The sequence below is a fragment of the Pelophylax lessonae genome (genome assembly GCF_965119305.1).
Source record: "Pelophylax lessonae genome assembly, chromosome: 13".
NCBI classification, from domain to species: Eukaryota; Metazoa; Chordata; class Amphibia; order Anura; family Ranidae; genus Pelophylax; species Pelophylax lessonae.
In genome coordinates, this window is record NC_138780.1 from 179,152,817 (window position 1) to 179,165,991 (window position 13,175).

The window sequence follows — 13,175 nt, forward strand, 5'->3', positions numbered from 1 at the left end:
ATATATATATATGCACAGTGACTATGGGGTTGATTTGCTAAAGGCAAATAGATTATGCACTTTGCAAAGTGCAGTTGCTCCAGAGCTTAGTAAATGACCAGAAGCTCTGCTATCTTCCATTCTTTGCAAAGTGAAGCTTTACCTCCTTTACTAAGCTCTGGGGCAACCACTCTTGCAGAGTGCATCTGCACTTTGCAAAGTACACAGTCTATTTGCCTTTAGTAAATCAACCCCTAAAACCTTATATTCTCCTCCTCCATTGTTTTTTCACTCTCTTCTGTCTTTTCTTAGCTGTGATGACCCAGAAGTGGAGGATTATGGGAATAAATGGAGTATGAGCGCAATGCTTCGATACCTAAAACAGGAAGGAAAGGACACTGCAGGTGCGATGACAGTCCCCAAACCTCTCCTGACCCTGATATGTCACCAGTCTAGTTCTAATGCTGGATGTTCTTGTTTCAGGCCTCATGTCTCAGGTGGAGGATTTGATCATTAAAACCATTATCTCCGGGGAACTTCTGATTGCTGCTGCTTGTAAATCCTTACTTGCCAACAGAGGAAACTGTTTTGGTGAGTGTGTGGCTGTGTGCCCTCCTTGTGGGGGAAATAGTGGTGCTGACCTCCTGCAATTGTTTGTATTACTGTTTCCCTGTTGTTTTACTGCAGAGCTCTATGGTTTTGATGTGCTGATTGACAGCAATATGAAGCCCTGGCTTTTGGAAGTCAATCTATCTCCATCTCTAGCCTGGTGAGTATGAATACTAGTGATGTCACAGCGCCCCTGCTGGTGAGTGTGAGCCTATCTCTGTAACATCATCTTGGTAATTGCACAGTGCCCCCTGATGGTGACAGTAAGCCTCTGGGGTTAATTTACTAAAATCAGAGAGTGCAAAATCTGGTGCAGCTCTGCATAGAAACCAATCAGCTTCCAGGTTTTTTTTGTCAAAGCTTAATTGAACAAGAGGAAGTTAGGAGCTGAATGTCTACCATGCACAGCTGCATCAAATTTTGCACTCTCCAGTTTTAGTAAATCAACCCCTCAATACTGATGATTGCACAGTGCCCCCTGCTGGTCAGTGTCAGTCTCTGTATAACATCCTCTTTGTGATTGCACAGTGCCCCTTGTTGGTCAGTGTGAGCCTCTATGTAATGTTACCCTGGTGATTGCACAGTGCCCCCTGGTGGTCAGTGTCTGTCTATGTATAACATCATCTTTGTGATTGCACAGTGCCCCTTGTTAGTCAGTGTGAGTCTCTATGTAATGTTACCCTGGCGATTGCACAGTGCCCCCTGGTGGTCAGTGTCAGGCCCTATATACTATGAGAGGTGAAACTAGAACCTTCAGGGCCCCCGGTGCAAGAAACCATGAAGGGCCCCCTGGCCGGGGCCCTTCCCTTCAAGCCTTGGGCTCTTCCCACTGATCCTGGGGCCCTTTACTCTCATTGTCGGGCCCTTTCGAAAGTTCTGCTGTGGGTCCCCTTCCTGCCATCTTGGGGCCTCCCCACGGTGGTGGAATGCCAGGGCCTGGTCGTAAGTGTGACCTTTGTGATCCTGGAAGTTCACCCACTGGTATCAGTAGTTTTTATTTTTTGGTATTTTAATTGTATCATTTTTTATAATTTTATTTTATTTTTTTTACAATGTCACTGACTATGACTCTGTCCATTCAGAAAAGGAAGGAGCTGGTAAATTACATGTTTACCGACCCCTTCCTGGTTCTCTATTGTGACACATCCCCTGCAGCAGCCGGCAGGAGAGGGAAGGGAGCACAGTGAGGGGGGGGGACCAGGGGAGGTGGTGAGGGCAGCATACAGAGGAACCAATCTCCTCCATTTTCCTCCTGCAGCTACAGGAGGAGAAAGGAGGACAGTGATTTTTATACATGCTGCCCCCGTCGCCCCTCCTATCCAGGTTCACAGGGGAGCTGCACAGGGCATGGGGCCTGGTTGCAATAGCAACCCCTGCAACCCCTGTAGTTACGCCCCCTTTATACTATCATCTTTATGATTGCAAAGTGCACTGTATTGGTCAGTGTAAATCTCTAAATAATGTTGCCCTGGTGATTGCACAGTGCTCCAAGGTGAACAGCGTGGGCCTCTATATATTGTTACTCTTGTGATTGCCCAGTGTGTGTCTCTTTGTAGCACTGATAGTAGTAATCTCCCTATTGTACCTGTAGTGATGCTCCTCTGGATTTGAAGGTGAAGGCCTCCATGATCTCAGACATGCTGACGCTGGTTGGTAAGTATAATATAGTGGGTTTATTGTTCATAATGTAGGTGGGGAGGGTGTTTTTGTCGGTTTGATGAATAACAGTGCTGATTATGCAGGTCTGGAGTGTCAGGACCCCCTGCAGAGGCCGGGCCGTGGAGGAGTCATGCTGCATGACAAGCGGGCTCAGAAAGCAAGAGTAAGAATCATTGGGGAAAAAATAATCAAAACTTTGCTCAAAAAACATACATTATATAAAAGTAAATGATTGCCTTCACAGAGACAGCGCCCCCTATCTGCCAGTGACATTGAAACGGGCCTGCAGGCTGGGAGCAGAGACAAAAGCGGGAATCGCACAAGCTGCACCCTGGGACTTTCTACTGAAGAGGTCAGCTTTCCTGTGTATACGTGTGTGCCACTCTACACTTGCCTGTCTCTTTACTTTTGTCCCTGCACTTTGTGTACAGTATTTCACTTAACACAGAACAAGAGTAGTGGTACTGTGCAGAGTACATACATACATACATACAGAATAAGAAAAGATACTGAGAATTAAACCCAGCATATAGGAGAAGATGAGTGGTACTGTGCAGAGTCCATACATACAGAACAAGAACAGATACTGAGAATTACACCCAGAATGCAGAACAAGAGAAGTGGTACTGTGCAGAGTCCAAACATACAGAATAATAACAGATTTTGAGAATTACACCCGGCATACAAGAGAAGTGGTACTGTGCAGAGTGTAAATAACTGTCCTGTGTTTCCAGGTAAAAATACTGCAGAGAGTCCAGGAAGAAGAAGCGAGGAGGGGGGGCTATGTTCGTATTTTCCCCAGACACGACACATGGTCACTATATGGGTGAGTGTGTTAGTAGAACACATTTATTTGCCTATCATTCTGGCTGCGTGTATTATATTATTTTCTCCTATTGATACAGCTCATTCCTGGAACATAAAACATCTATGAACTACATGCTGGCCACTCACCTTTTCCCAGACAGGTAGGTATGAGCCTGGCTTTCCCTGTCCACTCTTTAGACATGCACAGTGTAACTGTCCCTTACCCACCTAATAGACATGCACAGTGTAACTGTCCCTTATCCACCTCATAGACATGCACAGTGTGACTGTCCCTTATCCACCTAATAGACATGCACAGTGTAACTGTCCCTTACCCACCTAATAGACATGCACAGTGTAACTGTCCTTTATCCACCTCATAGACATGCACAGTGTAACTGTCCTTTATCCACCTCATAGACATGCACAGTGTAACTGTCCTTTATCCACCTCATAGACATGCACAGTGTAACTGTCCTTTATCCACCTAATAGACATGCACAGTGTAACTGTCCTTTATCCACCTCATAGACATGCACAGTGTAACTGTCCTTTATCCACCTCATAGACATGCACAGTGTAACTGTCCTTTATCCACCTCATAGACATGCACAGTGTAACTGTCCCTTATTCACCTCATAGACATGCACAGTGTGACTGTCCCTTATCCACCTAATAGACATGCACAGTGTAACTGTCCCTTATCCACCTAATAGACATGCACAGTGTAACTGTCCTTTATCCACCTCCTAGACATGCACAGTCTGACTATCTCCCTCTCTCCTACAGGATGGTCATTAATCACAAGTGTGACACCAGACCCAAGCTGCATGCTGCCTTGTATGAGCGCAAATTGCTGTCACTACAAATGCGCAAGGCCAGAAAACATGGTTTGGTTCGCCGGGCAGGTAAATGGAGGGAGAGCTGTCTGCCCTGTATACAAGTGACCCATAAACCTTCCTACATGCAGATAGGATTTTAGGAGTTTTACTTATCTGGAGGACCCTGAGCAATTGGATTCACAGAAAGGAAAAATATCTGGGAGTTCCTCTGTACCTCTCCAGCAGTTCCTATTGAAACTGAGTATCATAGGCTCCTCCCCTGCAGTTCTTAATGAGGCTGGGTATTGCAGGATCCTTTCTGCAGTACTTCTTGTTATTAGGTATCACAAGATCATACCTCTACAGTTCTGATTGAGATTAGGTATCACAGGTTCCCCCATTGCAGTTCTTATTGAGATTGAGTATCACAGGCTTCTCCGCTGCAATTCGTATTAAGTTTGGGTATTGCAGGCTCCTCCCTGCAGTTTTTACAAAGGTTGGTTATTGCAGGCTCCTCCCCTGCAGGACTTATTGTTATTAAGTAACACAGGCTCAGCCTCTGCAGTTCTTTTTGAGATTGAGTATCACAGGCTCCTCCCCTGCAGTTCTTATTAAGGTTGGGTATTTCAGGCTCCTCCCCTGCAGTACTCCTTGTTATTAGGTATCACAAGCTCATACCTCTGCAGTTCTGATTGAGATTAGGTATCACATGCTCCCACACTGTAGTTCTTGTTGAGATTGAGTATCACAGGCTTCCCCCCCCCCCCCCCCGCGGTTCCTATTAATAAGGTTGAGTATTGCAGGCTCCTCCCCTGCAGTACTTATTATTATTAGGTATTGCACGCTTATCCTCTGCAGTTTTGAGATTGGGTATCACAGGCTCCCCCATTGCAGTTCTTATTGAGACCGGCTGTCACGGGCTCCTTTCACAAAGTTATTATTAGGATTGGGTATTACAGGCTCCTCCCCTGCAGTTCCTATTTAGATAGGGTATCGCAGACTTTTGATACCATATGCTTGTCTTTTTTGCACCTCCTATAATAATTTTGTGCTGCTAGTTCCTCCCCCATATCTCTAACAGAAATGGTATATCATAGGCTTATCTTCCTACACCTTGTAGTAATTAAATATTGTATGCCCCTCCTTCTAAACTACTTGGAGTAACTGTTACAGCTTTCTATTGTACACTGATATGTTCTTTATATCTATAACAGGGCTGTCTCGTCCCCCAGAGGGCTCCACAACTGAGCAGGAAGAGGAGGAGGAAGCGGAGGAGGAAGAGGTGGAAGAGATGCCGGATCCTCCGTCCCTGAAGCCGCAGACAGTGCCTCCTTCCCCTTCCCCTTCCCCTCCCCCTCCCCCTCCCCCACCCGCTCCTCGGGTCAGCATCCTGGAGATCCTACAGAGAGGGGAAAATCTGAGGTATGTCTGCTGAAAACATGGCGGATTACGAATGGTACTCCGTCTTCCCACAATTATGATGATCTTTGTTTGCAGCAAGGTTCAGGCTCGTTGGGCTTTCTCCACTTACCTGCAGCGGGTGCAAAGCCGTCTCGAAAGACAACAAGATTTAGAAGAGCCACTCCCCAAGGAGGAGGAGCAGATGGTGAGTGACTGGTGTCGTTCTAGTATAAAAGATTTCTGTGGCATTGCCTGACTCCTGTCACTTATTTCAGGAGCTGGTGATGCGGTTTCTGCAGCGGGCAGCCAGTAACTTGCAGCGATCTGTGAGCGTGACACTCCCAAGCCGTTCTCTACCACTCCAGGAAAGACGTCACATGCTGGCCAATCAGCTGGGTGACTTCATTACCCTGTACAACAAGGTGACCATGTGCTCAAAACCCAGAATCCTCTATTGTATCCTTCTCTGTGTACCCAGAATCCTGTTCTTCCTGTCCTTAGCACCTGAAGTTCTATGTTCACAAAACTATTTTCGGTATACTGTAATCCGTAAATAGAATTTTTGTTTCTGTTTACCCAGAATGCTTTTATTTTTGCTGTACTAGGTGCTGTTACTGTGCATAGACTTATCTTAATTTTGTTCTGTGTTTTACAATATATGGTGTACTCTGCACTGAATACCCAGCATTCCCTATGTAGCCAGGCTTGCACTCCTTGCCATGCTTTGTATTTCTTGTGTCACTCATGTTGTGGCTTCTTATAGGAGACACGAGAGATGAGCTCCCCAGACTCCTCAGACGGTGTAGGTAAAGGTGTGGACCCTGAGGACTTTCAGGCTTTCATATCTGAAGCTAGGTAATAATAATTGGCTTACTGTGGGCTCAGCTGTGTTAATCTGCATACTGTTTGGGTTTCTGCCATGTCAACCCTAATGGTCTTTGAGATTATGCTGCGTCACCCCTAATGGTCTTTAAGATTGTGCCGTGTCACCCTGCATGCCCTCCAAGGTTGTGCTGTGTCATCCTGCATGCTCTCTAAGGTTGTGCCATGTCACCCTGCCTGCATGCTCTCTAAGGTTGTGCCGTGTCATCCTGCATGCTCTCTAAAGTTGTGCTGTGTCATCCTGCATGCCCTCTAAGGTTGTCCTGCGTCACCCTGCATGTTCTCTGAGGTTGTGCCGTGTCATCCTGCATGCCCTCTAAGGTTGTCCTGCATCACCCTGCATGTTCTCTGAGGTTGTGCCGTGACACCCTGCGTGTTCTCTGAGGTTGTGCCACACCACCCTGCATGTTCTCTGAGGTTGTGGTGCGTCACCCTGCATGCTTTTTTAGATTGTGCCATGTCACTCTGCATGCTCTCTGAGGTTGTGCCGCGTCACACTGCACACACTCTGAGATTGTGCCGCGTCACCCTGCATTCTCTCTGAGGCTGTGCTGCGTCACGGTGCATGAACTCTGAGGTTGTGTCGTGTCACCCCTAATGCTCTTATAGATTGTGCTGCGGCACCCTGTATGCTTTCTGAGATTGTGCCGCATCACCCTGTTTGCTTGCTGAGGTTGTGCCACATCACCCTGTATGCTCGCTAAGGTTGTGCCATGTCACCCTGCATGCTGAGATTTTGCTGTGTTACCCTACATGCTGCCTGAGATTGCGCCACTGCCATGTCGCCCTGCATGCTCTCTAAGGTTGTGCCATGTCTTTCAGTGAGTGTGACCTAGAGGAGGTTCTCACTTTTTATACCCACAAGAACAAATCCGCCAGTGTCTTCCTGGGTGGGTCAGCCAGTGTGCCAAGAGAAGGGAGGCAGCCAGGTGAGTGGTCGAGGGGTTTGCACATGAAGGGACAGGGGGGCTTCTCTTTGGTATGGTGCACAGATGACACCGATTGCCCCATGTACAGATTGTCCCCTTCAGCTGATTGTCTTATGTGCTGATTGTCCTTTTTGCTAATTACCTCATCCACTGATTGTCTCTTCTGCTGATTGTCCCATCCACTTATAGTCCTATCCACTGCTTGTCCAGTTTCCTCTTCTAACATGTCTTCCTTTGCAGGCACTCTGGACGGTGTGATGGACAGAAGACCAGAAAATGGTAATCTGAACATCCAGCAGCAGGCAGTCAGTCAGTCCAGGAATGTCCCAGGTGAGCTCTTACAGTGTCATATTACCCCATACAACAAGATAATTTTCTTTTTTTCTTAGATGCCAGTCATTCCCTGAACTGCTGGCCCCCTCTTCTAAAATCCCCTTTTGCCTCAGCAGGAGCCGGGCTCTCTGAGACTGCTGATATCTCTGCCGCTAGTCTCTCTGTGACCAGTGTCTTATCAGATGGTAGTACCACACAACTGGTCAGGTCCCCATCACATCAGCACCAGTCTTGTCCTCCCTCCACAGGAAGCAGATTGTGCACTTCCTCCAGCTCAGCCCACTCTACCAGTATTGGCCCTGGGATCCAGCCTGTACCCCGTTCCCAAACCTCTACCCTGGGAGCCTTCTCCTCCTTCCAGAGTGCTGCCCAAATCTACAGCCAAAGACTGAGCCGGCCAAGCTCTTCCCGACCAGGTATGTACCCCACTAGTGTGCTGGAACCTTACTATATCCTAGTATAAAAAAGCATTGTCTCTGATGCCCATTACAACCAGTCAGATGCTTTGTTTTTCAGCTTGCTTTCCAAAGCGCATAACAGCTGGAATGTGATTGGTTTCTTCACAGATGCAGCTCAAAGTGCTGACTTTTTCATACAGTTTCCTGTTATAGCATTACACATATCATTATATTACCACTGCGCCATTGTATTGCAAGTATGTCAGTGCCATCTGTTTTACACCACATACTCTTTTCTTTCTATTTCCTGCATTCTCCTCACATGTCCACTCTTCTCTTCCTTGGTGTAGCCAGTGCCCAGACAAGTGCTCTGCGTACACGCTGTAACTCTGCAGGATCATTGAAAGGGCTGGAAGACCCCTATAATGTGGGAGCAGTGACAGCATCATTGCAGCGATTGGCAGAGAAACAAGCATGCCGAAACAACCTCACTCAGCTAAGACAGTTTACCCAACAGGTAACTAACCTCTCTAACTGCACTGCTTATTAAGATCTGTGTTCCGTGGCTGTGCCACATTCCAGTCCCAGTACTGCACCTCCCTGCACTCCACAAGAACACACACCACCCCCTCCACCACCCTGCACTCCACAGGAACACACGCCATCCCCTTCACCACCCTGCACTCCACAGGAACACACGCCATCCCCTTCACCACCCTGCACTCCACAGGAACACACGCCATCCCCTTCACCACCCTGCACTCCACAGGAACACACGCCATCCCCTCCACCACCCTGCACTCCACAGGAACACACGCCATCCCCTCCACCACCCTGCACTCCACAGGAACACACACCACCCCCTCCACCACCCTGCACTCCACAGGAACACACGCCATCCCCTCCACCACCCTGCACTCCACAAGAACACACATCATCCCTCACCAGCACCACCCTGCACCGCACAGGAACTCACACCATCCCCTCTGACCCTACACTCTACAGGAACACACACCATCCTCCCCACCACCCTGCACTCCACAGGAACACACACTGGCCCCCCATCCCCACCCTGCACCGCACAGGAACACACACCATCCCCTCTGACCCTGCACTCCACAGGAACACACACCATCCCCTCCACCACCCTGCACTGCACAGGAACACATACTATTCCCTCCACACAGGAACACACACCATTCCCTCTGACCCTGCACTCCACAGGAACACACATCATCCGCTCTGACCCTGCGCTCCACAGGAACACACACCATTCCCTCTGACCCTGCACTCCACAGGAACACATACCATTCCCTCCACCACTCTGCACTCCATAGGAACACACACCATTTCCCCCTACCACCATGCAATGCACAGGAACACACATCATCCTCTCCACCACCCTGCACCGCACAGGAAAATACACCATCCTCTCCACCACCCTGCACTCCACAGGAACACACACTATCCCCTCCACCACTCTGCACTCCACAGGAACACACACTATCCCCTCCACCACCCTGCACTCCACAGGAACACACACCATCCCCTCTGACCCTGCACTCCACAAGAACACATACCATTCCCCCCACCACCCTGCACTCCACAGGAACAAATACGCCATCCCCTCCACCACCCTGCACTCGACAGGAGCACACTCAAACCTCCCCTCCCTTCTACCACCTACCTTGCACTCCACAGGAGCACACATTCTCAACTCCGCCACCTGGCAGTCAATAGGAGTATACACCATCTTCTTCACCACCCTGCCCCGCACTGGAACACACACCATCTCCCCCACCACCCTGAACTTCACAGGAGCACACACCACCCCTTCTACCACCCCACTTCACAAGAACACATACCTTCCCCTCCACAGGAATGCACACAATCCACTATACTCCACAGGAGCACACACCTTCTCCACCACCCTGCGCTCCACAGGAACACACACCATCCCCTCTTTGACCCTGCTATCCACAGGAACACGCTCGAGCACAACATGGCTCTCCACAGGAGCTAACACCAACTGCGGTGATGTTGCTCCTCCAGTACTTGGAGTCCACATTCCACACCAGCATGTGCATTACCACCTCAGTGCCAGTCTACAATGTGTCTGTATCTTCCTTAACCTATTAGGGATCACTCTCAAGATTATGTAAATACATTAACCCCTAAGTCTGCTAGTACAAATAACTGATCCCTAATCAAGACAAGATTTGCAGAGATCCATCCTTATCATCAGTTCCAGAGGTTTCCCGACTACTCTATGGCTTCCTGCTATAACTTTGTTTATTTGCTCCACCTTACTTCCAGAAGCCGAATAATTGCATTAATATAGAATTCTCTCCCTCAGCTCACCAACCTGAACATTGCTAGCAAAGCCGTCACCGGAGGTGGGATTCGTGTAGGGTCTGCACTCCGCCCCCTCTCGGGCACAGCAATCCACACAGGTGCTGAGCACTCCAACCCTGGAGCCAGGTGAGAACTATCTAAGCAATACGGCTCATATTTCACATTCAGTACACTGAGAACAAGAGCACGCGGCTCATATGTCACACTCAGTACACTGAGAACAGGATCAAATGGCTCATAAGTCACACCCAGTACACTGAGCACAGGAGCACACGGCTCATATGTCACACTCAGTACACTGAGAACAGGAGCACACAGCTCACAAGTCACACCCAGTACACTGAGCACAGGAGCACACGGCTCATATGTGACACCCAGTACACTGAGCACAGGAGCACACACCTCATATGTCACACCCAGTACACTGAGCACAGGAGCACACAGCTCACAAGTCACACTCAGTACACTGAGAACAGGAGCACACAGCTCACAAGTCACACTCAGTACACTGAGAACAGGAGCACACAGCTCACAAGTCACACTCAGTACACTGAGAACAGGAGCACACATCTCACAAGTCACACTCAGTACACTGAGAACAGGAGCAAATGGCTCATAAGTCACACTCAGTACACTGAGAACAGGAGCACACAGCTCACAAGTCACACTCAGTACACTGAGCACAGGAGCACACAGCTCACAAGTCACACTCAGTACACTGAGAACAGGAGCAAATGGCTCATAAGTCACACCCAGTACACTGAGCACAGGAGCACACGGCTCACATATCACACCCAGTACACTGAGCACAGGAGCACACAGCTCACAAGTCACACTCAGTACACTGAGCACAGGAGCACACAGCTCATATATCACACCCAGTACACTGAGCGCAGGAGCACACGGCTCACATATCACACTCAGTACACTGAGCACAGGAGCACACGGCTCATAAGTCACACCCAGTACACTGAGCACAGGAGCACACAGCTCACGTGTCACACCCAGCACACTGAGCACAGAAACTGGCTCATATGTCACACTCAGTAAACTTAGCATAAGGAGCACACGGCTCATATGTCACACCCAGTACAGTGAGCACAGGATCTCATGGCTCATATGTCACACCCAGTACACTGAGCATAGGATCTCACGGCTCATATGTCACACCCAGTACACTGAGCACAGAATCTCACGGCTCATATGTCACACCCAGTACACTGAGCACAGAAACTGGCTCATATGTCACACTCAGTAAACTTAGCATAAGGAGCACATGGCTCATATGTCACACTCAGTACACTGAGCACAGGAGCACACAGCTCACATGTCACACCCAGTACACTGAGCACAGGAGCACAGGGCTCATAAGTCACACCCAGTACACTGAGCACAGGAGCACACAGCTCACATGTCACACCCAGTACACTGAGCACAGGATCTCACGGCTCACATGTCACATCCAGTACACTTAGCACAGCTCACATGTCACATCCAGTACACTTAGCACAGGAGCACAGAGCTCATATGTCACACCCAGTACACTGAGCACAGGAGTACACGGCTCATATGTCACACTCAGTACACAGAGCACAGAAGCACGGCTCACAAGTCACACTCAGTACACTGAGCACAGGAGCACAGAGCTCATATGTTACTCTCAGTACACTGAGCACAGGAGCACAGAGCTCATATGTTACTCTCAGTACACTGAGCACAGGAGCACACAGCTCACAAGTCACACTCAGTACACTGAGCACAGGAGCACAGAGCTCATATGTTACTCTCAGTACACTGAGCACAGGAGCATGGCTCACAAGTCACACTCAGTACACTGAGCACAGGAAAACGGCTCACATGTCACACCCAGTACACTGAGCACAGAAGCACGGCTCAAAAGTCACACCCAGTACAATGAGCACAAGAGCACGGTTCAAAAGTCACACCCAGTACAATGAGCACAGGAGCACGTTTCAAAAGTCACACCCAGTATACTGAGCACAGGAGCACATGGCTTTCATGTCACGTGTCAGTTACGGTCACACGGTTCTGTCTTTTTCAGGGATGGTACTCAAAGGGTACGATTGGCATGGAACCCAGAGGTCGACACCAACACCTGCCCTTACCTACCTGGCACCAACCATCGGCCTCCATCAGGGCGGAGTCAGAGTGGGGACCAGGTGAGTTCACTTTCTGAGTATAGGAAATGTGTCACCAGCACACCACAGATTGGTGTCATAAAGAGGTATTTTAAAATGTCACTACTGTTTATCATTTTGGGGGTTTTATGATGTCAGAGGTTAGGGTAGGGGGGCTTCATATTCCTGATAAGGGGCCCTGCGCAACTCTGAAACATTGCACTATCTGCACTCAGATGTGATCTTTTTATATTTTGGTGACACAGCTCTTTTATGGATTTAGCACCCTACAGGTAGGTGCTAGGTAAAATATAGTGGGCTTTGTCTGCCTAACAGCAGAGCCATGATTTTCTTTTTGTCAGGTAGGTTGTCATGGCTCCCAAATGTGTCTGCTGAGAGGGGAGTCTCCCCACTGGCCCTGTGAAAGGTTTCTCATTGGGCTGTGGAGGAAACCCAATCAGAGATACATTCAGGCTTGTATCTACCCCAGAAGGCAGATTCTACCGCAGAGGATTCTGGGAGTGGGTATAAGTTTGAGGGGGGGGGCATGACTCAGTGTCTTTGGTGGGAAGCAGAGTCCCAGGAGGGAGAGGACGGCTGTCTCTCCTCCTGTCAGAAGAAGTGGATGTCTCGGCGGAGCTGAAAGGGGATCCGGTGTGCCGAGAACCAGCGGAGAGAGAGAGAGGGGTCCAGTCCCAGGAAAGCCTATAAAGGTTGTGAGTACTGAGGATTGCCCCTGGGGGTCTGCCTAGTGTCAGAGGGGCCCACTCCGGAGAAGGTTCTAGGATCCAAGAGTCAGCTAGCTGTAAAGGGGGTGCCTGGTCTGAGGACCCTGAAGTGTTAGAGGGGGTACCTAGGTAGAGG

The 13,175-nt window shown here is 49.0% G+C and overlaps 1 protein-coding gene across 2 annotated transcripts in view; it reads left to right on the forward strand.

Moving 5' to 3' along the window:
• Positions 1-13,175, forward strand: part of TTLL5 (tubulin tyrosine ligase like 5) — a 38,012-nt gene that overhangs the window by 16,997 nt on the left and 7,840 nt on the right. Inside the window, exons 10-28 of one of the 2 annotated variants that reach the window (XM_082242866.1) lie at positions 292-383; positions 463-570; positions 667-748; positions 2,180-2,241; positions 2,331-2,410; positions 2,492-2,599; positions 2,982-3,073; positions 3,153-3,215; positions 3,844-3,962; positions 5,090-5,297; positions 5,373-5,481; positions 5,552-5,698; positions 6,040-6,131; positions 6,981-7,087; positions 7,328-7,417; positions 7,534-7,836; positions 8,169-8,335; positions 10,175-10,299; positions 12,236-12,353. In XM_082242866.1, the coding sequence (XP_082098992.1) occupies positions 292-383; positions 463-570; positions 667-748; positions 2,180-2,241; positions 2,331-2,410; positions 2,492-2,599; positions 2,982-3,073; positions 3,153-3,215; positions 3,844-3,962; positions 5,090-5,297; positions 5,373-5,481; positions 5,552-5,698; positions 6,040-6,131; positions 6,981-7,087; positions 7,328-7,417; positions 7,534-7,836; positions 8,169-8,335; positions 10,175-10,299; positions 12,236-12,353 (2,272 nt within the window). The remainder of the gene's footprint in view (positions 1-291; positions 384-462; positions 571-666; positions 749-2,179; positions 2,242-2,330; positions 2,411-2,491; positions 2,600-2,981; positions 3,074-3,152; positions 3,216-3,843; positions 3,963-5,089; positions 5,298-5,372; positions 5,482-5,551; positions 5,699-6,039; positions 6,132-6,980; positions 7,088-7,327; positions 7,418-7,533; positions 7,837-8,168; positions 8,336-10,174; positions 10,300-12,235; positions 12,354-13,175) is intronic. The other variant, XM_082242867.1, reaches the window with a different exon arrangement.